Consider the following 26,022-nt stretch of genomic DNA (forward strand, 5'->3'; position numbering starts at 1 on the left):
ATTGATCAGCAGTGGTAAAGTGCCTAGAGTCATAAAACAGCCAACAACAGGTCAGAAAAAATACAGGAGGAAGGCAAACAAAAAAGTTGAGGGATGACCCTGCATTTACAGTTTGGTTAGAAACCAAACAAATAAACAGCATCAAATAAGGGTCTCCGAACGCTGCAGAGGGGCTCAGCTCATGCAGGGGCACCCTCTCACATAAAAACCAAGCACTCTGCCTTCATGATTGTTAAAGGCTGCCACAGGAGTGGCTTATAGGTTTATATGTGTCTGAATAAGGTAGTGATATAGGTAGCCTACACCACAGTAAGGGGTGCAAACACACCCTTACCCAGGTTGCAGTAGCAGACCTGTGGTGTCATTTTGGAGTGCTTCCCACGGGTGGCATAATATGATATAATATGACCTCCCCCCTCCCCCCCCCAGCAGCACTCACCTGCAGATCCTCCTGCCAGCACCTGCTGGGCCGCCTCGGTGCCCAGGCTCACACCTTCAGCCGGCATCCTGCCGCGGAGGGAGAGGGCAGAAGGTAAGGGCAGGAGAGAAGAGGGCAGGAACAGCCGGAGGAGAGGAGGAGGGAGAGGATGAGGAAGAGGAGGAGAGGGGGAGAGGAGGAGTAAAGGAGAGAGGGCGAAGAAGAAGACGAGGAAGTCAACAGCTAAGAGAAGGCAGAACAGAGGTGAAGGATGGGAGAGCACAGAGGCGAAGGGCAGAGGGGACAGGAGAGCTGAAAGGAAACAAAGAGGAGGAGGAGGAAGGGGAGAGCGGGACCACAGGAGAGGTACGTGGGGTCTTCTTAGCAGAGATGGGGCTCAGGGAGGGGGTGCCGTTCCCGGTTCTTCCACCTGTGAAAGAAAGGACACGTTTCAGAACCTGCCCCGTCCTCTGCGGCGCTGCACGTCATCGGGCTATGAACACTCCCCGCAGGAGCTCTGCCTCACCAGCAGAAATACATGCAAAGTGATGCCCCCCCCCTTTCTGCTTCCAACCCCCCCCCCACCACCACCACCACCCGCAGCCCCCACCACAGGACCAGAAGAAATACATTCAAAGTGACCGCATCCCTTCCTGCTTCCACCCCCGCCACCCGCCGCCCCAACCACAGGACCAGAAGAAATACATTCAAAGTGACCACATCCCTTCCTGCTTCCACCCCCACCACCCGCAGCCCCCACCACACGACCACAAGAAATACCTGAATGAGACCGCCTCCCTTCCTGCTTCCACCCCACAACCCGCAGCCCCCACCACAGGACCAGAAGAAATACATTCATAGTGACCGCCCCCACACACCACCCGCAGCCCCCACCACAGGACCACAAGAAATACCTGCAAAGTGACCGCCTCACTTCCTGCTTCCACCCCCAGCCCCCACCACAGTGTGAGAAGGTGGCCTGATATATGGCCTGATATATGCTGTCCACTAGTTCTAGTGGGCACCTTGTATCAGTCCAAACAACCCCTTATGGTGAATGGTTAAAGACAACCTTTATCGAAAGCTACCCTAGTGGTAGCTATGGAGAGCAGCCTTCAGGCTAAGTCTTGAAGGAATGTAAAGCAGCTTGTTTTACCAGCCTATAATCTCTTGAATGATCAAATGAAAGGACAACCACACCAGGTATATATTCAAAATATATGTATTTAAGATAAAACACACCCCTCTAGTTTCTTTATGAGACTGGAGTTCGAAGTACTTAAGTTTACAAGTCAGCAATTATCAGTAATAGCACAAATACACGTTTGGGTCCTAGGGGCGTACCAAACCATATACCAAAAAAGTGGTATAAGAACCACGACTGGAATAGACACTAGGCCTAGAGCCTGTAGAATCGCTGGGACCCCAAGGAACCAACCAAGGTAGCGACACAGGGGACCCACTGGGACTGTATGCAGGGTGTAAACACAACCACAGGTTCCCGTTATCTTCTATGGGCAATGTCGCGGTTGGAAATTTAAAGATTAGGGACACTTCTAATCGAGTCAGGACCAAACCCTTTTGGAATTAGGAAGTTCTAGGTGTAGCACCCACAGGAGCACTGGAGTACTAGAGTTACCTCACCCAGGAAAGCCGGGTGCATAGGTGTCTTTTGGTGTCGGGTCGCGTTGTCGATTGCAATGGAAGCCTGCAAAGAACTGCTGCTGCCGTGAAGAGGAGAAGTGTCCGCAGAGATCCAAGCCTGGATCTGGGGTGGAAGGAACCTGAAAGCAGAGGGACAGAGTCTGGGTCACTTTCCAGTGACCTAGGGCAGGATGGACCAATGCCCACAGATGTCGGGTGCTTCAGGTGAGTTGATGGGTGTCTTGACTCTTCAGCCACGAGGTCCAGGAGTCGTCGACGAAGTCCACGAGCTGGATTCGAGCTGTCCCACGAAGTCTGTAGAGTGCTGCGGTGTCGGTGACCAGATTTGACCCAACTAGCCTTGGCAAGAGCAAGTCACAGGAATTCAGAGAAAGGACTGCGGTGCAGACCAGCAAGGTCTGAGGGACTCACCCAGCGAGGGTAAGTCAGAGCACGTCTGGCGCAACCAGGAAAGCCCAAGTAGAAAAGGAGCTGCCTTCGTGGGGACCTGCTAGCCAATGGGCTAGTGATCACGAAGGATCCTCGAGCGGTCGCATTTGGAGCGGGCCCACGGGTCACTCGTGGAATGGAGGCCAACAATCTTCAGTGCAGGAGGTGCTCAAGGCTGGGGCTACTTGGAGCCCAAAGCACAACTTCGAGGAGGACCAGGAAGATAGTGTTGCTGCAAAAGTTCACTGTGTCCAGGGGTCACAGTTCCACGTCACCCACGATAGCCATGGGCCTCAGCTTTGCTGTGGACTCAGGGTAGCCTCGGGGAAGTCTGGAAATCCACCACTGGTGATGCAAAGACTTCGGCATCCGGCGGGAGCTTCAGTGATGCAGACCGGTCAGTTGCTTCTTTGTTACCTGCCAAGCAGGGGAGTCACTCCTTGACACCAAGGGAAATTTCTTCAGTCTTCTAGTTAAAGTAGAACATCGAAGGTCCAGGATATATGTTGCAGAGTTTCGTCCAGGGCAATCTAAAGTCCTCGGGACTGGATTCCTATATTTATAGTAAGTTTAGGGGCTGGACTAACTCGAAGGCCCCACTTATCGGTGGGCTTGGAAAGAGGGGTTGTTACACCCATTTCCATTGTCCAGGTTCGTGCCAGAGCAGGGGCAGTTAGCCCCTGCAACCGGTTTGAACTAGACTATGCACAGGGACACCAAATGTGCCCCCAGTGCAGGACTTCAAAGTACCAGAGAGTGTTGCCGCCCAGCCCCAATACACATCTGCCTGTCTGGGGAGGTGGTTACTGTAGGAGAGTAGGATCCGCTTCACATGGGTACCCCCACTTTTTGCTGGTGTTTCACAGTTTTTCGACCTTAGTCTGGCTGTGGCCCTGCTAATCAGGAACACAGCCTAGCTGCTTCCTCTCTAAAATGGTTTCCATGTACATTAGGTACATTTCTAATTGGATTCTGGAGTGCCTTATAAGCCCCTAGTATATGGTATACTATGTACCTAGGGCATAGGTACCTCAGAGGCCTACCAGGGACTGCAGGATGTATTATGCCACCCCTGGGAAGCACTCCAAAATGACACCACAGGTCTGCTACTGGAGCCTTGGAAAGGGTGTGCTGGCACCCCTTACTGTGGTATAGGCTACCTATATCACTACCTTAAACAGACCCATATAAACCTATAAGCCATTCCTATGGCAGGCCTTGACAATCCTGAAGGCAGAGTGCTTGGTTTTATGTGAGAGGGTGCCCAAGCATGAGCTGAGCCCCTCTGCAGCTTTCGGAAATACTTTCTTATGGCTGTTCTGTGATACAGCCATACCATATACTCTTAAGTGCATTATAACCTCGCGGTAAATGCTAACTTTGGAATGGCTGCATCAAAACATATAGTGTTTGGTGTCAAAAGCTTTGGAATACTACCCCCCCGCCAGTTCTTGCGGCGGGGGTAGCATTCCACCCTTCTAGAGGGAGAGACATGTTCACACTGGCTAAACCCGGTAGGACTTTCCTGAGCCCTGGCATCACAAAATGGATGCCTCTGCCACAGACATGGGTCTGGCCTCCTGCTGCTGACCGAAACTCCGGCAGGGGAGGCCTGGACAATAGGTTTCCTGTCGAAGGGAGGTGTGACCATCTCCCCAGACAGGCTGATGTGTATTGGGGCTGGGCGGGAGCACTCTCTGGTGCTTTGAAGTCCTGCACTGGGGGCACGTTTGCTGTCCCTATGCATAGCCCAGTTCAAACCGGTTGAAGGGGCTACCTGCCCCTGCTCTGGCGCGAAACTGGACAAAGGAAATGGGTGTAACCACCCCTCTTTCCAAGCCCACCCATAGGTGGGGCCTTAGAGTTAGTCCATCCCCTAAACTTACTATAAGTATAGGAATCCAGTCCCTAGGACTTTAGATTACCCTGGACGAAACTCTGCAACGTACATCCTGGACCTTCGACGTTCTATCCTGACTAGAGGACTGAAGATATCTCCCTTGGGGTCAAGGAGTGACTCCCCTGCTTGGCAGGCACCAAAGAAGCAACTGACCGGTCTGCATTGCTGAAGCTCCCGCCAGACGCCGAAGTCTTTGCATCCCCAGAGGTGGATTTCCAGACTTCCCCGAGGCTACCCTGAGTCCACAGCAAAGCTGACGCCCGTGGCTATCGTGGGTGACGTGGAACCGTGACCACTGGACACCGTGAACTTTTGCAGCAACACTATCTTCCTGGTCCTCCTCGATGTTGTGCTTTGGGCTCCGACAAGCCCCCGCCTTGAGCACCTCCTGCACCGACTATTGTTGGCCTCCACTCCACGAGTGACCCGTGGGCCAGCTTCAAGTGCGACCGCTCGAGGCTCCTTCGCGATCACTAGCCCGTTGGCTAGCAGGTCCCCACGAAGGCAACTCCTTTTCTGATTGGGCGTTCCTGGTTGCTCCAGACGTGCCCTGACTTACCCTCGCTGGGTGAGTCCCTCAGACCTTGCTGGTCTGCACCGCAGTCCTTTCTCTGAATTTCTGTGACTTGCCGTTGTCAAGGCTTGTTTGGTCCATTCTGGTCGCCGACACCGCAGCACTCGACAGACTTCATGGGACAGCTCGAATCCGGCTCGTGGACTTCGTCAACACCTCCTGGACCTTGTGGCTGAAGAGTCAAGACACCCATCAACTCACCTGAAGCACCCAACATCTGTAGGCATTGGTTCATCCTGCCCTAGGTCACTGGCTAGTGACCCAGACTCTGTCCCCTCTGCTTTGAGGTTCCTTACATCCCAGATCCAGGCTTGGATCTCTCCGGACACTTCTCTTCACGGCAGCAGCGGTTCTTTGGAGGCTCCCAATGAAATAGACGACGCGACCCAACACTAAAAGGCACCTATGCACCCGGCTTCCCTGGGTGAGGTAACTCGAGTACTCCAGAGCTCACGTGGGTGCTAGCCCTAGAACTTCCTCAGTCCAAAAGGGTTTGGTCTTGACTCGATTAGAATTGTCCCTAATCTTTAAATTTCAAACCGCGCCATTGCCCATAGAAGATAACGGGAAGCCGCGGTTGAGTTTACACACTGCATACAGTCCCCCGTGGGTCCCCTGTGTCACTACCTTGGGTGGTTCCTTGGGGTCCCAGCGATTCTAGAGGCTATAGGCCTAGTGTCTATCCCAGTCGTGGTTCTTATACCACTTTTTTGGTATATGGTTTGATACGCCCCTAGGGCCCAAATGTGTATTTGTGCTATTACTGATAATTGCTGACTTGTAAACTAAGTACTTCGAACTCCAGTCTCATAAAGAGACTAGAGGGGTGTGTGTTAACCTAAATACATATATTTTAAATATATACCTGGTGTGGTTGTCTTTTCATTTGATCATTCAAGAGATTATAGACTGGTAAAATAAGCTGCTTTACATTCCTTCAAGACTTAGCCTGAAGTTTGCTCTGCATAGCTACTACTAGTATAGCTTTCAATAAAGGTTGTCTTTAACCTATCACCATAAGGGGTTGTTTGGACTGATACAAGGTGCCCACTAGAACTAGTGGGCAGCATATATCAGGCCACCTTCTCACAGTTACACCTCCCTTCGGCACGAAACCTATTGTCCAGGCTTCCCCTGCCGGAGTTTCAGTCAGCAGCAGGAGGCTAGACCCGTTTCTGTGGCCGAGGCATCCATATTGTGATGCCAGGGCTCAGAAAAGTCCTACCGGGTTTGACCAGTGTGAACATGTCTCTCCTTCTAGAAGGGTGGAATGCTACCCCCGCCGCCAGAACTGGCGAGGGAGGTAGTATTCCAAGATGTTTGACACCAAACGCGACATGTTTTGATGCAGCCATTCCAAAGTTAGCATTTACCGCGAGGTTATAATGCACTTAATAGTATATGGTATGGCTGTATCACAGAACAGCCATAAGGAAGTATTTCCGAAAGCTGCAGAAGGGCTCAGCTCATGCTTGGGCACCCTCTCACACAAAACCAAGCACTCTGCCTTCAGGATTGTCAAGGCCTGCCATAGAAGTGGTTTATAGGTTTATATGAGTCTGTATATATATTTGGATATAGGTAGCCTATACCACTGTAAGGGGTGCAAGCACACCCTTACCCAGGCTGCAGTAGCAGACATGTGGTGCCATTTTGGAGTGCTTCCCAGGGATGGCATAATACATGCTGCAGCCCCTGGTAGACTTCTGAGGTACCTAGGCCCTAGGTACATATTATACAATTTACTAGGGGCTTATAAGGCACTCCAGAATCCAATTAGATATGTACCTAATGTACATGGAAATCATTTTAGAGAGGAAGCAGCTAGGCTTGGGTCCTGATTAGCAGGGCCACAGACAGACTAAGGTCGAAAAACAGTGAAACACCAGCAAAAAGTGGGGGTACCCATGTTAAGCAGATCCTACTCTCCTACACAAAGGACCACAAGAAATACATTCAAAGTGACCGCCTCTCTTCCTGCTTCCACCCCCACCACAGGACCATAAGAAATACCTGCAAAGTGACCGCCTCCCTTCCTGCTTCCACCCCCACCACAGGACCATAAGAAATACCTGCAAAGTGACTGCCTCCCTTTCTGCTTCCACCCCACCACCCGCAGCCCCCACCACAAGAAATACATTCAAAGTGACAGTCTCCCTTCCTGCTTCCACCCCACCACCCGCAGCCCCCAGAGATGCAACGCCCCCGGCACCAGCCACGACTCCTGAACCCCAGAGATGCAACGCCCCCGGCACCAGCCACGACTCCTGAACCCCAGAGATGCAACCCCACCGGCACCCGCCATGACTCCTGAACCCTAGGGATGCAACGCCACCGGCACCAGCCACGACTCCTGAACCCTAGGGATGCAACGCCACCGGCACCCGCCACGACTCCTGAATCCTAGAGATGCAACGCCACCGGCACCAGCCACGACTCCTGAACCCCAGAGATGCGACGCCACCGGCACCAGCCACGACTCCTGAATCCTAGAGATGCAACGCCACCGGCACCAGCCACGACTCCTGAACCCCAGAGATGCAACGCCACCGGCACCAGCCACGACTCCTGAACCCCAGAGATGCAACGCCACCGGCACCAGCCACGACTCCTAAACCCTAGGGATGCAACGCCACCGGCTCTAGCCACGACTCCTGAACCCCAGAGATGCGACGCCACCGGCACCAGCCGCGACTCCTAAACCCCAGAGATGCAACGCCACCGGCACCAGCCACGACTGCTGAACCCTAGGGATGCAACGTCACCGGCTCCAGCCACGACTCCTAAACCCCAGAGATGCAAGGCCACCGGCACCAGCCACGACTCCTGAACCCCAGAGATGCAACGCCACCAGCACCAGCCGCGACTCCTAAACCCCAGAGATGCAACGCCACCGGCACCAGCCACGACTCCTGAACCCTAGGGATGCGCACCGGGGTTGTGGCTGCCACAGATCACACCGCTGGGGGAACTGGTCAAGCGGCACAGACACGCTGGCTCTGCCTGAGCATCTGCCCAGGTCTGGTGCCCCCACACCAGATGACAGCAGCCTTCATCCCCAGGCTCACCTGTGCCGACACCCGCATCTGCACTCCCAGACTGCCCCAGCACCAGGGGGCACAGAAGACACCTAAGCTCTCAGGACAGATCAATGAACTGCCCACCGAGAAGCAGGTACCGGCCACCAGAGGTCAGTCCTATAGAGGTGCAGGCCCCAAGCAAAGCCCTCTGCACCCCCACAAACCGCCCCTCCTCAGAATGCACCGCCCAGGGCTTCAGCCATCGAATACGTCTCAGCAAGGAGAGACTTTGGGCTTCAGGCCATGATGAGAGTGCTAATCTGGAAAAGGATGGAGGGAGGGAGGGATGGATAGGTAGGTAGGTAGGTGGACGGGTGAGTGGGTGGATGAAGCAATGCATGGATGGATGGATGAGTGGAAGAAGGGATGCATGGGTGAAAGAAGGGATGATGGGTGGGTAGGTGGGTTGGATGAAGGGATGGATGGGTGGAAGAAGGGATGGATGGGTGGAAGAAGGGATGGATGGGTGGAAGAAGGGATGGATGGGTGGAAGAAGGGATGGATGGGGTGGAAGAAGGGATGGATGGATAGGTAGGTGGGTGGAAGAAGGGATGGATGGGTGGAAGAAGGGATGGATGGGGTAGAAGAAGGGATGGATGGGGTGGAAGAAGGGATGGATGGATAGGTAGGTGGGTGGATGACGGGATGGGTGGGGTGGAAGAAGGGATGGGTGGGGTGGAAGAAGGGATGGATGGGTGGAAGAAGGGATGGATGGGTGGAAGAAGGGATGGATGGGTGGAAGAAGGGATGAATGGGTGGAAGAAGGGATGAATGGGTGGAAGAAGGGATGGATGGGTGGAAGAAGGGATAGATTGGTGGAAGAAGGGATAGATTGGTGGAAGAAGGGATAGATTGGTGGAAGAAGGGATAGATTGGTGGAAGAAGAGATGGATGGGTGGAAGAAGAGATGGATGGGTGGAAGAAGAGATGGATGGGTGGAAGAAGGGATGGATGGGTGGAAGAAGGGATGGATGGGTGGAAGAAGGGATGGATGGGTGGAAGAAGGGATGGATGGGTGGAAGAAGGGATGGATGGGGTAGAAGAAGGGATGGATGGGGTGGAAGAAGGGATGGATGGATAGGTAGGTGGGTGGATGAAGGGATGGGTGGGGTGGATGAAGGGATGGGTGGGGTGGATGAAGGGATGGGTGGGGTGGATGAAGGGATGGGTGGGGTGGATGGACGGGTGGGTGGACGAAGCAATGCATGGATGGGTGGGTGGATGGATGGATGGATGGATGGATGAAGGGATGCATGGATTGATGAAGGGATGCATGGATTGATGAAGGGATGCATGGATTGATGAAGGGATGCATGGATTGATGAAGGGATGCATGGATAGATGGATGGGTGAAGGGATGCATGGACAATTAATCATACAGCTTTCTGTTTTGGAGACATTTGATTCGAATAAACTCAAGACCCTCCGTGAATCGATGGAGGGCACGGAGGCTTCTCCTGCTGGACCTGTTGTGCTATAAAGGGGCAGGAGTGGACAAGGATTTCACCAGCTTAGCAGCAGAAGAGGAGGAAATGTTTCGTTTCAGATGGGCATGAGTGTAAGAAAGTGGCTCTGTATATACTGTACCAAAGTAAGGTACAGGGTGCACAGAGTCCACAGTCCCCAGAGGTTAAAGTTAGATATAACCTTACTCTCTAAAGTGGTAGCTTGATAGAGCAGTAAGGCAGTATCAGAGGACCGTATAAAGCATTTGTTATACACACTCAGTCAGCAAATGGTCTCACACTCAAGAACTGAACTCTAGGCCAATGGTTTTGTATATTAAAATATATAGTTTTATTTTAGAACCACAAGTAGGTATCAAAATACTTTCTCAGAATGAGATGCTTTAGATAAATACTTTCAATAAGCAACAGACTTTTAAATGCAATAGTTACAGTTGTTGCAATAGGCAACACAAGTTAAACACAATTATAACATTGAGCTCAATGGGAATTTTTAAGTAAACGCAATATCAATTACTTTGCATAGGTTTTTCTTACTCAGGGCTGGATCCTGGATTCAGCCCTGGTGCATCTCCTGTAAACAGTTGAAAGAAATCGTTTTTGTTACACAGGTGATTTTTAAGAAATCTTTGTAGGTTTCAAAAATCGACACTTAGAAGAATTTCTGGCAAAAACCAGGCAATGTTACCCTATGGAGGAAGGTTTGGTTATCGGAAAATCACAGTTGTAATTGCTTTTCAGGGTCAGTCCTGGGCACAAAGATCCAGCACTGGGATCTCTACTGGTAACAGGTGAGTAATTTCATTTTCGTTGAGTGGTTGATTTTTAGTGAATATTTTAGAGTTTCAAACTCCAAGTGAAAACCAGTCAATGTTACCCTATGGAGAAAATGCAAGTTATCGGCTTTCTGGTAAGTACTCGACTGGCAGAGTTAAGGTTCTGGGCATAGACTCAGGGGTCTCCCAGGGTCAGGTAGGTACAGTTGTTACACCCTCAGCGGCACAGGGGCAGCCGGGTGCAGCGAGAGTAGGCCCAATGTTAGCCTATGGCGGGCAGGGGGCCTTTGATTGGTGGCTGCTGACTAGCAGGCCACGCGGTTGTGGGAGCTGAGCTCCTGGTCACTTACACAGAGCAAGTGGGGAAGTAGGATAGAACAGATATTGCACTTCCAGTGGCACTCAGGCTGCTGGGTGCAGGGTGCTTTTGAGCCGCCGGGCGCTCAATGTATTTCAACGGGAAAGCTGCAAGACGAACAAAGGCTGCAAGCTCGGGGACGAAGATTCTTCAGGTGCGACCACCACTTCGAGAGGTAAGTTGGGGAGCTGTAGGTTAGGTAGGCACCCAGGAGTTGGGAACAGGGGGCCGCAGGGCGCCGGGTGCAGGGGTGTCTTTTGATGTCGGGAAATCTTACCCTCTGCTGGTCGCGGTTGGAGGGGGTCCCTGGTTGTGAGGCTGCAGGTGTCGTCAGGAGAGTCGAGGAGAGTCCTTGGGTGCTGGATTCTTGGTCACAGTTGCCGGGGGGACGCCCTCGTGACTCAGGCACAGGCCGGGCTGGGCGGGTGCAGAGTGTGCTGGATTCGCAGTTCCTGGCTTGGCACCAGGGGTTGTTGCTGTTTGAGCAGAACCACTGCTCGTGGGAGTCCCAGTCTTTAGATAAGCAAGGCAGTCAGGTCTGCCGGGATTTTCGAGGTTGCTGACCACTGGAGACGCCGGGGTATAGCAGGAGCAGGTTCAAGGGTCGACAGGCCTGTAGGGCTGGGGTCAGGTCAGTTGGTGTTGTCCTCTTGGTAGCAGCTGCACGGGAGGTCTTCTTTCTTCTTCTTGGTAGTTTCGGAATCGGGATCTGAGGAAGGAGGTTCAGGGTGCCCCTAAGTCTAAATTTAGGGGCGTTACAGGTAGGGAAAGGTCAGGGACCAATGGGTCCCTTCCCTGGGGTGGGTACACCCCCTATACTGCCACTCTACAGTGGGAGGGGGGCAGGAGCCTAGTCCTGATTTGGTAGGGCTCCCCATCCTCGAAATGGCGAGAGCCCGGAGTTGTGCTTCACCTCGCCTCCCCCACCTGAGGAGTGGGGTTGGCAGAGGCTGGCACACCCCCTTTCCTCCCTTGGGTTTTCCCGCCAGTCTTCCCGCCAGAGTGGGGGTCAGAACCGGTGGGGACCAGTTGCTGAGTACAGCAAGTGGTCTGGGGCGGCTCACAAAGGCAGCATGCCTTTGAAGCTTCCACTGCCCATCCTGGGGGAGGAGGCTTGGCACCTCGCCCCAGGATGTGCATTGTTGCAGGCCCACAAGAGCGAATGGCTCTCTACCCAGGGGGCCAGCAACCTGCCTGCTGGGTGGCAGCCTATGCAGCGTCTCAGTCAGGACACGGGTTGTTGGTTAGTTTCAGGGGCCAACTCCAAGTTGCCCTCTGTCGTGCATTTTACATTAAATCCCACACTGGCATCAGTGCGGGTTTAATGTGCTGAGAAGTTTGATATCAAACTTCTCAGTGTTCAGTGTAGCCATTATAGTGCTGTGGAGTTCGTAATGACGACCTCCCAGCACCATATACTCTTAATGGCAGCACTGCACTTACAGTGCCCAGGAGTGGACCTGGGAACTGTAGAGGTACAGGGCTCATGCACCTGTACTCACACCACTGGCATAGTGCACCCAGCTAGAGGGGTGACTGAGGTATGCCAGGGCAGTGTTTGTGGGCATGGCACACATGGATGTGTGCAATGTCGACTCTCCGTTTTGTTCTGCACCAAGACACTCAGCCTTCAAAGACAGTGTGTGTGTGTGTGTGTCAGGGGACAGGGCCTCTAAGGGTGGCACAATAAGTGCTGCAGCCCTTAGGGGCCTTCTCTGGTCACAGGGCCCTGGGTACCTATGGTACCATTTACCAGGGGCTGACATGTGGCCAGAGATGCCAATTGGGTTTAGGCTTCAATACAGTTTTAGGGAAGGAACACAGGCCCTGGGCACCCGATTGGCAGGAGCCCAGGGCACACTCAGTCAAAGTACATCTGCAATTCAGCAAAAAGTGGGAGCATACCGTGCAAGAAAGATGGCACTTTCACACAATGAGTGGAGACGATGAATCAATGCCACAATTCATGCTTGATCTGAGATGGAATGAACAGAAAATTACCCAACTTCAGACTTCTGATACTTCAACCTCTGAGATAATCTCAGGCACCAGACTGAGACTTCAGCCTCTGAGGCACTTTGTGGTTTCAGATTTCAGTATCTAAGGTCCCTTGGGGCCCTAGACTTCTGAGACATCAGCCTCTGAGGCCCCTTGGGGCCCAGACTTCGGAGATTTCAGCTTATGAGGTCCCCCGGGACCCTAAACTTCAGGGTCTAAGGTCTCATGGGGCATCAGATATATAGGACTTCAGCCTCTCTGTGGCCCAAGGCAAAGACTTAAGCCTCTAAGGTTCCCTGGAGCGTCAGACGTCTGAGACTTAGAGGCCACCTGGAACCCCAGATCTCAGCCTACGAGGCCCTGGGGGCTCCAATCAGAAACCTCAGCCTCCAAGGCCCCAATCAGAGACCTCAGCCTCCGAGGTCCCAATCTGAGACCTCAGCCTCCGAGGCCCCCGGGGCTCTAATCTGAGACCTCGGCCTCCGAGGCCCCCGGGGCTCTAATCTGAGACCTCGGCCTCCGAGGCTCTAATCTGAGACCTCGGCCCCCGGGGCTCTAATCTGAGACCTCAGCCTCCAAGGCCCCAATCAGAGACCTCAGCCTCCGAGGTCCCAATCTGAGACCTCAGCCTCCGAGGCCCCCGGGGCTCTAATCTGAGACCTCGGCCTCCGAGGCCCCCGGGGCTCTAATCTGAGACCTCGGCCTCCGAGGCTCTAATCTGAGACCTCGGCCTCCGAGGCTCTAATCTGAGACCTCGGCCTCCGAGGCTCTAATCTGAGACCTCGGCCTCCGAGGCTCTAATCTGAGACCTCGGCCTCCGAGGCCCCCGGGGCTCTAATCTGAGACCTCGGCCTCCGAGGCCCCCGGGGCTCTAATCTGAGACCTCGGCCTCCGAGGCCCCCGGGGCTCTAATCTGAGACCTCGGCCTCCGAGGCCCCCGGGGCTCTAATCTGAGACCTCGGCCTCCGAGGCCCCCGGGGCTCTAATCTGAGACCTCGGCCTCCGAGGCCCCCGGGGCTCTAATCTGAGACCTCGGCCTCCGAGGCCCCCGGGGCTCTAATCTGAGACCTCGGCCTCTGAAGCCCCCGGGGCTCTAATCTGAGACCTCGGCCTCTGAAGCCCCCGGGGCTCCAATCTGAGACCTCGGCCCTCCAATCTGAGACCTCAGCTTCCGGGGCTCCAATCTGAGACCTCAGCCTCTGGGACCCCAATCTGAGACATCAGTCTCTGGGACCCCAATCTGAGACATCAGTCTCTGGGACCCTGTGAGAAGTTGGCCTGGTATATGATTTTCACTAGTTAAAGTGACCACCTTGTACCATGCCAAGCAACCCTTATGGTGTGGTTGTAAGTCAACCTTTTCGGACCAGCTGCCCTAGTGGTAGCGTAGGCTAAGCAGTCTTTCAGGTTAAACTCGTTTAGGCATGTGAAGCAAGCTGTTTTACCATATGTAACCCCCTTTTATACCAATGAAAGGACACCACACAGATATATATTCAAAATATATATGTATTTATTACTCAAAGTATCCCCTAGACCAGTGGTTCCCAAACTTTTGACTCCTGAGGACCCCACTGAGTCACCACTGGAAGTCAGGGACCCCCAAGCAATTTGTATGATTTAAATTTCAAACGTTAAAACTGTAATTCGAAAAAAATAAACACGTGTGCACACAAAACAAATACTCGAATTACTAAGGATTTTAGAGGCATATTTACAAACCCCTACCACCATGGAAACATCACTTTTTACAACGTTCGCGTGTCAATAGGGGCTTCGCCTTATTTACAAGGCAGCGGTAAGCCACTTAACATGGCTTAACGCTGTCTTTTAAATAAGGCCCACTTTCGCGCAATGCTTAGCGTGAAAGGGGTGGGTAGTGGGTTTTGCAGTCCATTGATCCATTGATTTTGATGCTGCCCCCTATTCACAGGGGCAGCATAAATAGAAGGCAGCACCAAAATTAACACCAGGGAAAACCAGGTCTTAACTTGGCGAAACGAGGAGAAATGCTTTATTTCTCCTCATTTTTGCTTTTTCCATGTGTTCTGCCTTGTGCAGCACACATGGAAAAAGCAAAACGCCTTGCATTGTTTATGTTCAGGAAGGTGACCCTTCCTGCACATAAATTATCATTAAAAAAATGGCATTTTGTAACTTCCATGTGTGCTGCATTAAGCAGCACGCATACAAGTGACAAAACCCCATTTCAAGATTGTTTATGTGCAGGAAGGGGGGGACCTTCCTTTACATAAACAATCTTCCCCTGCACGCAGACACCCTTGCACTGTGTTGCAAGGGTGCCTGCATTGGTGCTACACTGCTAAGTGTAGCACCAGCACAGGGCGAAATGTAGGGCTGCACTAAATTCTTGTAAATATGGTGCAGCCCTGCGTTTCTGAAGTGGCGGCGCGTGTCGTTAAGCCACAGAGGCTAACAACACGCTCCACCACTACTTTTGTAAATATCCCCCTTAGTATTTTATATTGAAAGTGTTGGACCCGGCCTCGTGGCGTGGTCCTTAACCCCCTGGATTGTGCCCGTTCCCCGCCCCGGCCTTCACGGGCCAGCCGTCTGAACTGCACCAAGGCCCTTCACCCGGAGCTGCACATGGTCGCATACTCCTCGTGGCTCCGCCATCTTGTTGGCATACACGTCACCCCGTGCACCAGCCGGCGCGACCCCGCTCAACCCGGCCTCGACCCCAGCGAAGCCCCGACATCGAGGCACCACGAACTAGCCAGGGGGTGCCGCAGGAACCATTCATCGCCCCCGGCGGAGGACAGTATCGATGGGACCCCCAACTGTCCTCCCCTCTCGAGGTGTGATCGCCCGGCAACTCCCATGGGCCTGGCGCCTCTCCTGCTGGGCGTCTGGCCACCTCCACCCGGCCACTCCGCCCCCTCGGGCGCGTAGGTCCGGACATCAAAGGGCTCCAGACCTATATCTGGGGCGACCCCACCACAGCTCGGCAGTTGTATCCCGGAGTCGAGAGCCCTGCTGATTGAATCGCGGCTGACCCTACGGAGAAGAACTCTTGTCGGAACCATCACGAGCCCTGCTGACTGCGTCGCGGCTCCTGCTTGTGAACTCTTTCTGAACCACCTGGAACATCGGAGCCCTGCTGACGCTGTCGCGGCCCAACCTCGCTGAAACCTCCCTCGGAGCCCTGCTGACGACGTCGCGGCTCGAGCTGAGCAGAAACCATCTTGAGAGCCCTGCTGATTGAATCGCGGCTCTCCACGAACTGTACGCCAGAGCCCTGCTGACGCCGTCGCGGCTCGACCCCTCCGAGATCCGGAGGTCCTCCAGCTTGAGGATAAGAACTGGGCCCCAGGTACCCTCGTACCGCATTCCTGCCAAAGACTGTCCCGCTACCCCGACCCTTCCAAAGAGACACTGAGACTTTTGGTGGATCCCTTGATCCCTTCGTGTAAATATTGACCTCGTAACCTTTTTATTGCTGATAAAGAATTGCTTGTCACAAGACAACCTCCTTGAGTCCGGTGTGGTGGTGTTACTGTGCTAGTACGTGATAGGAGAAGGATCTCTCAGGAGACTTCTCGGCAGCGCTCGGCTACTTCGTGCAGTGAGAGGGCCCCCCCCCCTTGGTGGTCTCACCGACTCCTCGGGGTCCGCCTTCCAACATTTGGTGGCCAGCGGCGGGATCCGAGCCGAACGCAGTACGTACCAGCCAGTACCCACTAGCTACCCATCCAAACGAACAGCATCATGAGCAGCCAGGAAAACAACGCGACAATGGAGTTCCAGCCCGAAACGGAATATACGCACAAAGAATTAAAACAGTTCTGCAAAGACAAAGGCATTGCAACCACCAGCCTAGGTACCAAAGAGGAGATGCAGAAAGCTCTGAGGGCATGGTTGGAGGCCAGGGCAGGCCCCTCCCAGGAAGAAGGGCCCTTGCCCCTGACTGAGACCACAGCAACCGCACTGACTCCGGCAACCGGAGGAAGAAAGAGCCTAGAAACCGGCCTCTCCGAAGAAGAAATACGAGAGCGGGAAAAGGTCCAGGGCCACGAGCTAGAGCTCGCCCGACTGCGGCTGGACGGCGAACTCCAGCTGGCAGAAAAGAAACTGGCCCTAGAGCAGCTACGCCTTCAAGAAGAGATAGAGGAGAAGAGACGACACCGGGAGTTGGAGGAAAAGAAACTAACTCTTTTTTTTTTTAAAAACCTTTATTCGTGCATCTTAAAACAACAAATACGGGCCTACAACTGTCAGGCCGGCCACGATACAGTAAAGCACTGATACCCACATTACAGCCCCCGTGCATCAACGGTCAGGATTAACAACAGGTTATGAGTCACATACTGGAGATATCTTCGAAACCCGGGGAAGGAGAGGTGAAGGTTAATTTTAAGTTTTTTGATAATTTTATCAGAGAAAAAAAATTCAATGAAGGATAAGAGCAAAGTAGATTCGAGTCCGCAAGATAGCTTCACCACACGGGCGAGCAGCAACATCAGTAAGAACAACAATGGGAGTAAAATCTCAATCAGTGAGGCGGTGCAGAGATATATCAGGATTGTCACATGAGCAAGTACGCGCCCCTCCAGAGCCGCCCCCACTCGATCCACCCCACACCCGGACCCCGAATCGAAGAAAGTAGAGCACAGAGACATAAAAGAAGAAAGGCCCATAGAACTAATTGAGAACAGAGTATTACCCCCCCACCCTACACCAATGCGGAGGCTACGGCCTACCCCCCCCCCAGCATAGTGCCTGTCGCCCAATGAACCCGAAATATAGAGAAGAGAGAAAGTAGGAACAGAGTAAAGAAGGGAAGAAAACAGAAAAGAAGGTGGGGAGGAGCCCACTGGACACCAGAGCGCCCCGAACCATCAGCCAGTTATGGCCCCCACACACTGAGAGCCCTCTACGCCAAAAAACGGCATGCAAAGATACCATGGCACCACAGTTTAAGCAAGGGATACAAGTCGCGACGAGTGCGCGCAAAACATACATACAGTCCCAGTCCCAGGCCAGCCCGTCCATAAACCATAGCGATAGAAGTCAGTCTAGCCCTGGCCCGATCGCGGGCTTGGGATTAAACCGGCTCCTGCGTGAAGGCCCCGTGTCCCGAGCAGACAAAGACAAGATGGCCACTTGTGAGAGGATGGTGAAGTAGGATCACGAAATGGCCGCCGACCATCGATTGAGGTCCCTCGTTGCACCACATAAAATCCAAACCTGGCAAGTAAGGTACAGGAGTTCCACAAAAAGGCAGCAGTGGGCCACCGCGGACGGTCCCTCGAAGCCGTTAGGTATCGCTCAGCAGGATAGCCTCGCGGACGCGGTGAGGCAGGGAACAATGAAGCAGGCAGCCATGACCAGGGGGACAAAGTATCCGCAGTTGAGGTGGAGAGCGGTGGACCCTGGGCGCCGGGAGCGCTAGATGAAGGCACCAGTGTAGCACAATCATACACCGCCGCTGCGTCCCCGCAAGAGGACAAGAGCACCGGGAGACCCACGCCCTGTGGATGACAAACAGTGCGCTCACGGCCCGCAGCCGACAGTATGGGGTCAAACCTCTCACTCAGCGCCTGCAGGCCAGCGCACATCTGTAGTTGAAAGTCCCGCAGGACAGCCAGAACGGAGCCGCATGTCAGCGGAAGCTGGGCCCCAACATCGGCAGCAATCCGGGACGGCACTGTGGAGCTGGTGTCCGGAAGAGGGAGGGCGAAGTGGGCAGCGGGCGAGACCGGAGTATCACCCCCCAGCCGCGAGCAGGCACTCAACGCCATGTTTTGCCGCTATACGGTGCAATGGCCAGGGGGGGGGGGTCGTGGCAAGGGGTCAATTCCCCTCAGGTCTACGCCGCAACAGGAAAGGCCGACAGTCGCTTATCTTCTCGCCGGTCCCCCCCGCCGCTGGCTAGGCAATAGGCAAAGGGGGCAGCAGCCCCCCACAGCTCGGTCCTCAGAGCGGGGCAGGAGACTCACAGCACCGGGGCCCACCCCACAGCTCCAGCCCGTCAGGCACAGGGTGCAGAAGGTGTCCGGCCGTCTCTCCCCGGGCTCATCCGGCAACGATCCATGGTGCGAGGCGAGATCGGGACCGCAAGGCTCAGGTTAGCGCTAGCTGGTCCGGTAACTGCGGAGCTTCCAGGAGGCCGGCAAAGGCCGTAAGGGCGCAGGGTTTCAGTGCCGAGGACAAAAGCACCCAGAACTCGGGCATCCGGGCGGGTTGAGACTCCGGGAAAGCAGCAGCGCGGTCAGCGCGTCTTCGCACACGGTGCACCTCGAGAATCGGCGAGGATGGGCATCAGGATAGTAGTCCGAGGCCACGGACCGACGGAGCCGGGCGCTCAAGCGTCTGCTCCGGTCGCCATCTTGGCTCCTCCAAGAAACTAACTCTTGAGCACGAGCGCAGTCTCAAGGAACTCGAGATCAAGGCCAAGAACGGAGGGACCGACACCCCCGGTACTAGAGACACTCTACCGCCTTCCGAGGCCAAGGTACATATCCCGAAAGAGGTCGTCAAGGAGTATTACAAGAATGACGACATCCAACAATGGTTCAAGGCCTACGAGGTGGCCATGGCCTCTCATCGGGTGCCCCGAAAAGACTGGGGCGCGGGCCTGTGGGGGCGGTTCCTGAGTGAAGGGCGGGACACGCTGCTCCAGCTACCGGAGGAGGTGATGACCTCCTACGATCACATGAAGGAGGCCCTGCTCACCCGCTACGGACTAACAGCGGAAATGTACCGCCAGCGGTTCAGAGACTGCAAGAAAATCCCGGGTACCACATGGGTGGAATATGTGGACTTTTTCAGTCGGGCCCTAGAAGGGTGGATCAAAGGGAGCAAAGTAACCACCTACGGGCAGCTGGTCGACCTCATCGTGTGGGAACACCTTTCCAACAATTGCTTCGTGGAACTGAGACAGCACCTCCTCGACAGCAAAATGACCGACCCGTGAAAACTTGCCGTCGAGGCCGATCTATGGGTCAACTCCCGGGTCCCCCGGAACTCAATGGGGGAGTACCAGAGGAACCCAGCCCCCCCAGCCAGCGCGGTGGGGGGGGGAGGGCCGAACAGGAACCGAGACCCTCCCGCCGGGGCCCCCAGGAGTCCCCCTCGAGGGCCACCGCAGCCACATCTCTCCCCGAGCCTAGCCCGAAGGGTGGGCCCGGCCCGACCCGGACCACGGCCACCAGGGACCTGCTACGGCTGCCAACAAACCGGACACTTTGCCAGCGATCCGGCCTGCCCTCTGAACCGAAGAAACGGGGCCGGCGGGCCCCCGCCCCGGCAGCTGACGGCCGCCGCCTTGGGGGGAGGAGAAGAGGAAGAGGAGGCCCTCGACCGAGAGGACACTGAGTGGGAGCCGGCAGCCATGTCCCTGGTCTGCCTGGGGAGCCGAGAGATGGTACCCTGCACCCCCATCCCAACCAACACCCAGAAGTACCGGCAGCAGGTCACGGTCAATGGACAACGGGCCGAAGCCCTTCGTGACACAGGCGCCAGTATCACCGCTGTCCGCTGCCACCTGGTGACCCCGGAACAGATTCTACCGAATGTGCTGTGCCCCGTACGGACGGCCGACAACAGTGAAAGCCTATGCCAGATGGCCCTGGTCCCCTTCGAGTGGGGAGGGGTGACGGGCCTGCTGAAGGTGACAGTGCGCGACGACGCCCCGGTCGACTGCCTCCTGGGGAACGACTTGGAAAGTTCCCCCTGGGCTCAAGTAGAGCGACGAGAGCACCTCCGAATGTTGGGACTGGCTGATTGGGCCTGCGCCGTCACCCGGTCCATGACCGCCCAGGCCCCCCGCTCATCCTCGACCTCCGGGACCGGCCAACCCAAGGGGCTCACACCCCCTCCCACCAGCAGCGAGGAGGCGGCGGACACCGACCCTGGACCCAGCGAATCCTCCCCCGAAGAGATGGCTTCTCTGAGCGCCCTACCAGAGCTGACACAATGGCGACACGAAGGGGGCCCCACCCGAGAGCAGTTCCAGCACGAACAACAGTCCTGTCCCTCTCTCGAAGGGGTCCGACAACAGGCGACCGCGCAAACCAACGGTGACCAGACCGGCACCCACTGGATCTACTGGGCCGAGGGCCTGTTGTACAGTGAACAGAAAGTAGCAGAACTCGGGGCCAGCCGCGTGTTGGTGGTCCCCCTCCGCTTCCGGGAGTTCCTTCTCAACCTGGCCCATGATGTGCCTCTCGCCGGACACTTGGGGCAAGACAAAACGTACAGTCGTCTGGTGACCCACTTCTACTGGCCCGGATGCGGAGAGATGTGGACACCCACTGCCGGTCCTGCCAGACCTGCCAAGCCAGCGGAAAGACGGGGGGTCGGGTCAAGGCCCCCCTCCAGCCCTTTCCCGCCGTCAGCACCCCGTTCGAACGGGTCGGAATCGATATTGTGGGACCCCTGGACCCCCAAACCGCCCTGGGCCACCGCTTCATCCTGGTCCTCGTGGACCACGCCACCAGGTACCCGGAGGCAATCCCGCTAAGAACTATAACGGCCCCTGTGGTAGGCCGGGCCTTGATGGGGATCTTCTCCCGAGTGGGGTTCCCCAGCGAAGTGGTGAGCGACCGCGGCACAAACTTTATCTCCAGGTACATGCGGTCCCTGTGGCAACAGTGCAGAGTCACATACAAGTTCACGACCCCCTATCACCCTCAGGGGAACGGACTGGTTGAGCGGTTCAACCGAACATTAAAAGGGATGATCCAGGGCCTGGAAGAACCCCTCAGGCGGAAATGGGATGTCCTGCTGCCCTGCCTCCTGTTTGCCTATCGGGAGGTCCCGCAGAAGTCCCTGGGGTTCAGCCCGTTTGAACTATTGTATGGACACCCGGTCCGCGGACCGCTCAGCCTGGTCAAGGAGGGCTGGGAGATGAAGCCCCGAGGCGCCCCTCCTGACGTCTACCGATACCTCCTGACCCTCCGAAACCAGACCCGCAAGTTCCGAGCCGTGGCCGAAGCCAACCTCGAGGCCAGCCAGGAGGACATGAAGCGGTGGTACGATCGCAACACCTCTACTATAGAATTCGAGCCAGGTCAGAAAGTATGGGTCATGGCCCCGGTCGAACCCGGCGCCCTCCAGGACAAGTGGACCGGGCCCTTCAAGGTGGTGGAGAAGAAGAGTCCCGTCACCTACCTGGTCGATCTGGAGTCCCCCCGGAACCCCCTCCGGGTCCTACATGCTAACCGGCTAAAACCCCACTTCGCCCGGACCGAACTGAGCCTGCTGCTGGCGACCGACGAGGGGGGCGAGGACGACTCCGAGCCCTTGCCCGACCTCTTGCAATCCGACCTTCACGATGGATCGATCGAAGGGGTCCAACTCGCCTCGTCCCTGACCCCGGAACAGCGCAACGACTGCCAGCAATTACTGCGGGACTACGCAGCCCTCTTCTCTCTCACCCCGGGGGTGACCCACTGGTGCGTCCACGACGTCGACACCGGGGAGAGCCCCCCCATACGACACAGAGCCTACCGGGTGCCTGACCGAGTGCGGGCCTGCATCCAGGCCGAAGTAGCGAAGATGCTGGCCCTGGGGGTCATCGAGCCGTCCGACAGCCCGTGGGCCAGCCCTGTCGTCCTGGTGCCCAAGGCCGCAGCTCCCGGTCACCCCCCGGAGTTGCGGTTCTGCGTGGACTACCGAGCCCTGAATGCAGTAACCAAGACAGACGCACACCCGATACCCCGGGCCGACGAACTCATCGACCGCCTAGGGGCCGCTCGCTACTTGAGCACGCTGGACCTCACCGCCGGGTACTGGCAAATCCAGCTCACCCCCGGCGCCCAAGAAAGATCCGCCTTTTCGACTCCGGATGGGCATTACCACTTTCGGGTGATGCCCTTCGGAATGAAGAACGCCCCGGCCACCTTCCAAAGACTGGTGAACAAGGTTTTGGCCGGGCTTGAGGCCTTCAGCGCGGCCTACTTAGATGACATTGCCGTGTACAGCAACCACTGGGCCGAGCACCTCCTCCACCTGAAGGCCGTCCTGGCCGCCCTCCAGCAGGCCGGGCTCACAATAAAGGCCAGCAAATGTCAAATCGGCCACGGATCCGTGACCTACCTGGGCCATCAAGTGGGGAGCGGGCAGGTGGCCCCCCTCCAAGCGAAGATAGATGCCATCCAGACCTGGGAACCCCCCACTACCCAGACCGCTGTCCGGGCCTTCCTGGGCCTCACCGGATACTACCGGCGGTTTATCCGGGACTATGGGAGCATTGTTGGCCCCCTCACAGAGTGAACGTCCAAAAAGCAGCCCAAGAAGGTACACTGGACACCCCGCTGCCAAACAGCCTTCGACACCCTAAAGACAGCCATGTGTACTGCTCCGGTGCTGCAGGCCCCGGACTACCAGAAGGAGTTCGTGGTACAGACGGACGCCTCCGAGTATGGGATCGGGGCCGTCCTATCCCAAGCCGACGAAAAGGGGCTCGACCGACCAGTGGCCTTCATCAGCCGACGACTACTGCCCCGAGAGCAACGCTGGAGCACTATTGAGCGCGAGGCCTTCGCTGTGGTGTGGGCCCTCAAGAAGCTCCGGCCCTACCTCTTTGGCACCCACTTCCGGGTCCAGACCGACCACCGGCCCTTGCAATGGTTAATGCAAATGCGGGGCGAGAACCCCAAGCTGCTGCGGTGGTCCATCTCGCTACAAGGGATGGACTTTGACGTCGAACACCGGCCCGGCAATGACCACGCCAACGCCGACGGCCTGTCCCGCTTCTTCCGCCTTGACGAGGAGAATCCCCAAGGAGATGGGTGACTCTCCATGCCTTCGGCTGGGGGGGGGACGCCTGTTGGACCCGGCCTCGTGGCGTGGTCCTTAACCCCCTGGATTGTGCCCGTTCCCCGCCCCGGCCTTCACGGGCCACCCGTCTGAACTGCACCAAGGCCCTTCACCCGGAGCTGCACGTGGTCGCATACTCCTCGTGGCTCCGCCATCTTGGTGGCATACACGTCACCCCGTGCACCAGCCGGCGCGACCCCGCTCAACCCGGCCTCGACCCCAGCGAAGCCCCGACATCGAGGCACCACGAACTAGCCAGGGGGTGCCGCAGGAACCATTCATCGCCCCCGGCGGAGGACAGTATCGATGGGACTCCCAACTGTCCTCCCCTCTCGAGGTGTGATCGCCCGGCAACTCCCATGGGCCTGGCGCCTCTCCTGCTGGGCGTCTGGCCACCTCCACCCGGCCACTCCGCCCCCTCGGGCGCGTAGGTCCGGACATCAAAGGGCTCCAGACCTATATCTGGGGCGACCCCACCACAGCTCGGCAGTTGTATCCCGGAGTCGAGAGCCCTGCTGATTGAATCGCGGCTGACCCTACGGAGAAGAACTCTTGTCGGAACCATCACGAGCCCTGCTGACTGCGTCGCGGCTCCTGCTTGTGAACTCTTTCTGAACCACCTGGAACATCGGAGCCCTGCTGACGCTGTCGCGGCCCAACCTCGCTGAAACCTCCCTCGGAGCCCTGCTGACGACGTCGCGGCTCGAGCTGAGCAGAAACCATCTTGAAAGCCCTGCTGATTGAATCGCGGCTCTCCACGAACTGTACGCCAGAGCCCTGCTGACGCCGTCGCGGCTCGACCCCTCCGAGATCCGGAGGTCCTCCAGCTTGAGGATAAGAACTGGGCCCCAGGTACCCTCGTACCGCATTCCTGCCAAAGACTGTTCCGCTACCCCGACCCTTCCAAAGAGACACTGAGACTTTTGGTGGATCCCTTGATCCCTTCGTGTAAATATTGACCTCGTAACCTTTTTATTGTTGATAAAGAATTGCTTGTCACAAGACAACCTCCTTGAGTCCGGTGTGGTGGTGTTACTGTGCTAGTACGTGATAGGAGAAGGATCTCTCAGGAGACTTCTCGGCAGCGCTCGGCTACTTCGTGCAGTGAGAGGGCCCCCCCCTTGGTGGTCTCACCGACTCCTCGGGGTCCGCCTTCCAACAGAAAGAATTTGCAAAAAACTAAAATTTTAATGGGAAGGTTGGTGCTGCATCTCTATGACTAACTTTTAAATGGTTGGTTTTATTTCGCAGTACGAGACTCCTACACCTGCCAGGGCCAGACTGGAAACCCAAAGCAGCCCTGGCAAATGTTTTCAGAACAGTCCCCATACGGTGCACACCAAGTGCATTGAGTGTGAATGACCACTACAAAGGGGGCTTTGAGAGTCTCTACCCCCAAAGAAATTTAGAAAACAATGCTGCAGTCTACAACACGTTTATCACTTTACATCACACACATATAGAGACAATTAATCATAAGTGTAAATCAGTGTATAGAAAATGTTACATAAGGCAAAGGGGACTACAAGGTGTAGGATTCACATGTCATTTATACTGGTAGGCATTTTTAAAGAGTGCTTGGTCTGGAGAAGCCCAAAAAACTCGGGATTCAGAACATAAGACAGTGGTTAGCATTGACTTTAACAATAAAAATGTTTTTCCACCCTGATAAACCTTTTTAGCAGCATCGGGATAATGAAAGACCGGGAAAAAACATAAGTTACTAACTTGTACCATGCAGTTTGCAAGCAGCTCTTTGATGACAGTTTATAGGTCACTGTGCTAGATTACGGTTGTCACTTATGTACTGCACAGTAACAAAGTAATCTTTGTGACAAAAGCAGTAACCCACTCACCTATGCACATAAAATACTGTTATTTAAAATGCATGGTACACGTTCTTTGCAATAGGCATATTAACCCTCTGTGCTACATTAGATAACTCAAAGCTGCCACAGGACAAAACTCTAATCTCTCTCCAGCAGGTACATTAATCACTGTGTTATCTTGACACTTTTATTGTTGCTGGAAAACTGCTAATTATACAAGTGCAGTGCTTTTTAAACTGCTGCCTGCGGACCCCCTGGGAAAGTGTCAGGGACCCCTGGGGGTCCCCAGACCACAGTTTGGGAAACACTGCCCTAGACTCTTTATGAGCACAGGAGCACAAATCGTTAAACAAGAAAGTATTACAATATACAGAAGTTGCACTTTATATGGATAGGCCCTGGTGGCCGCTCAAACCATATACTAAAATAGTGGTATAAGTACCACGAACAGGAAAGGGAAAAGGCCTAGGGCCTCTAGAATCGCTGGGCCTACAAGGAGCTAACTTCAGTTAGTGACCAGGAGGTCCACGGGTCGCGTGTGCAGTGAGGAAAGTTACACGGAAGCTCCCATAGGTTTTCAATGGGTGCGTAAAAGTTCAAATGTTACTGCTAGAAGGGTCTTCTGGATGGACTACGAACTTAAGACTTAAAACCTAGACATTAGAGATGTTTCTCTACACTTGTGCACCGGAGTGCCAGCTTTACCTCACCCACAGGAAGCGGGTGCATAGGTCTCGAAGT

The 26,022-nt window shown here is 55.3% G+C and overlaps 1 protein-coding gene across 2 annotated transcripts in view; it reads right to left on the minus strand.

Moving 5' to 3' along the window:
- Nucleotides 1–26,022, minus strand: part of SLC25A21 (solute carrier family 25 member 21) — a 957,302-nt gene that overhangs the window by 905,442 nt on the left and 25,838 nt on the right. For both annotated transcript variants that reach the window (XM_085627462.1, XM_085627461.1), the window contains exon 2: nt 440–848. In XM_085627462.1, coding sequence (XP_085483588.1) covers nt 440–506 — 67 coding nt within the window. In that variant the 5' untranslated portion in view covers nt 507–848. The remainder of the gene's footprint in view (nt 1–439; nt 849–26,022) is intronic.

The sequence above is a fragment of the Triturus cristatus genome, chromosome 9, assembly GCF_964204655.1.
Source record: "Triturus cristatus chromosome 9, aTriCri1.1, whole genome shotgun sequence".
Classification (NCBI taxonomy): Eukaryota; Metazoa; Chordata; class Amphibia; order Caudata; family Salamandridae; genus Triturus; species Triturus cristatus.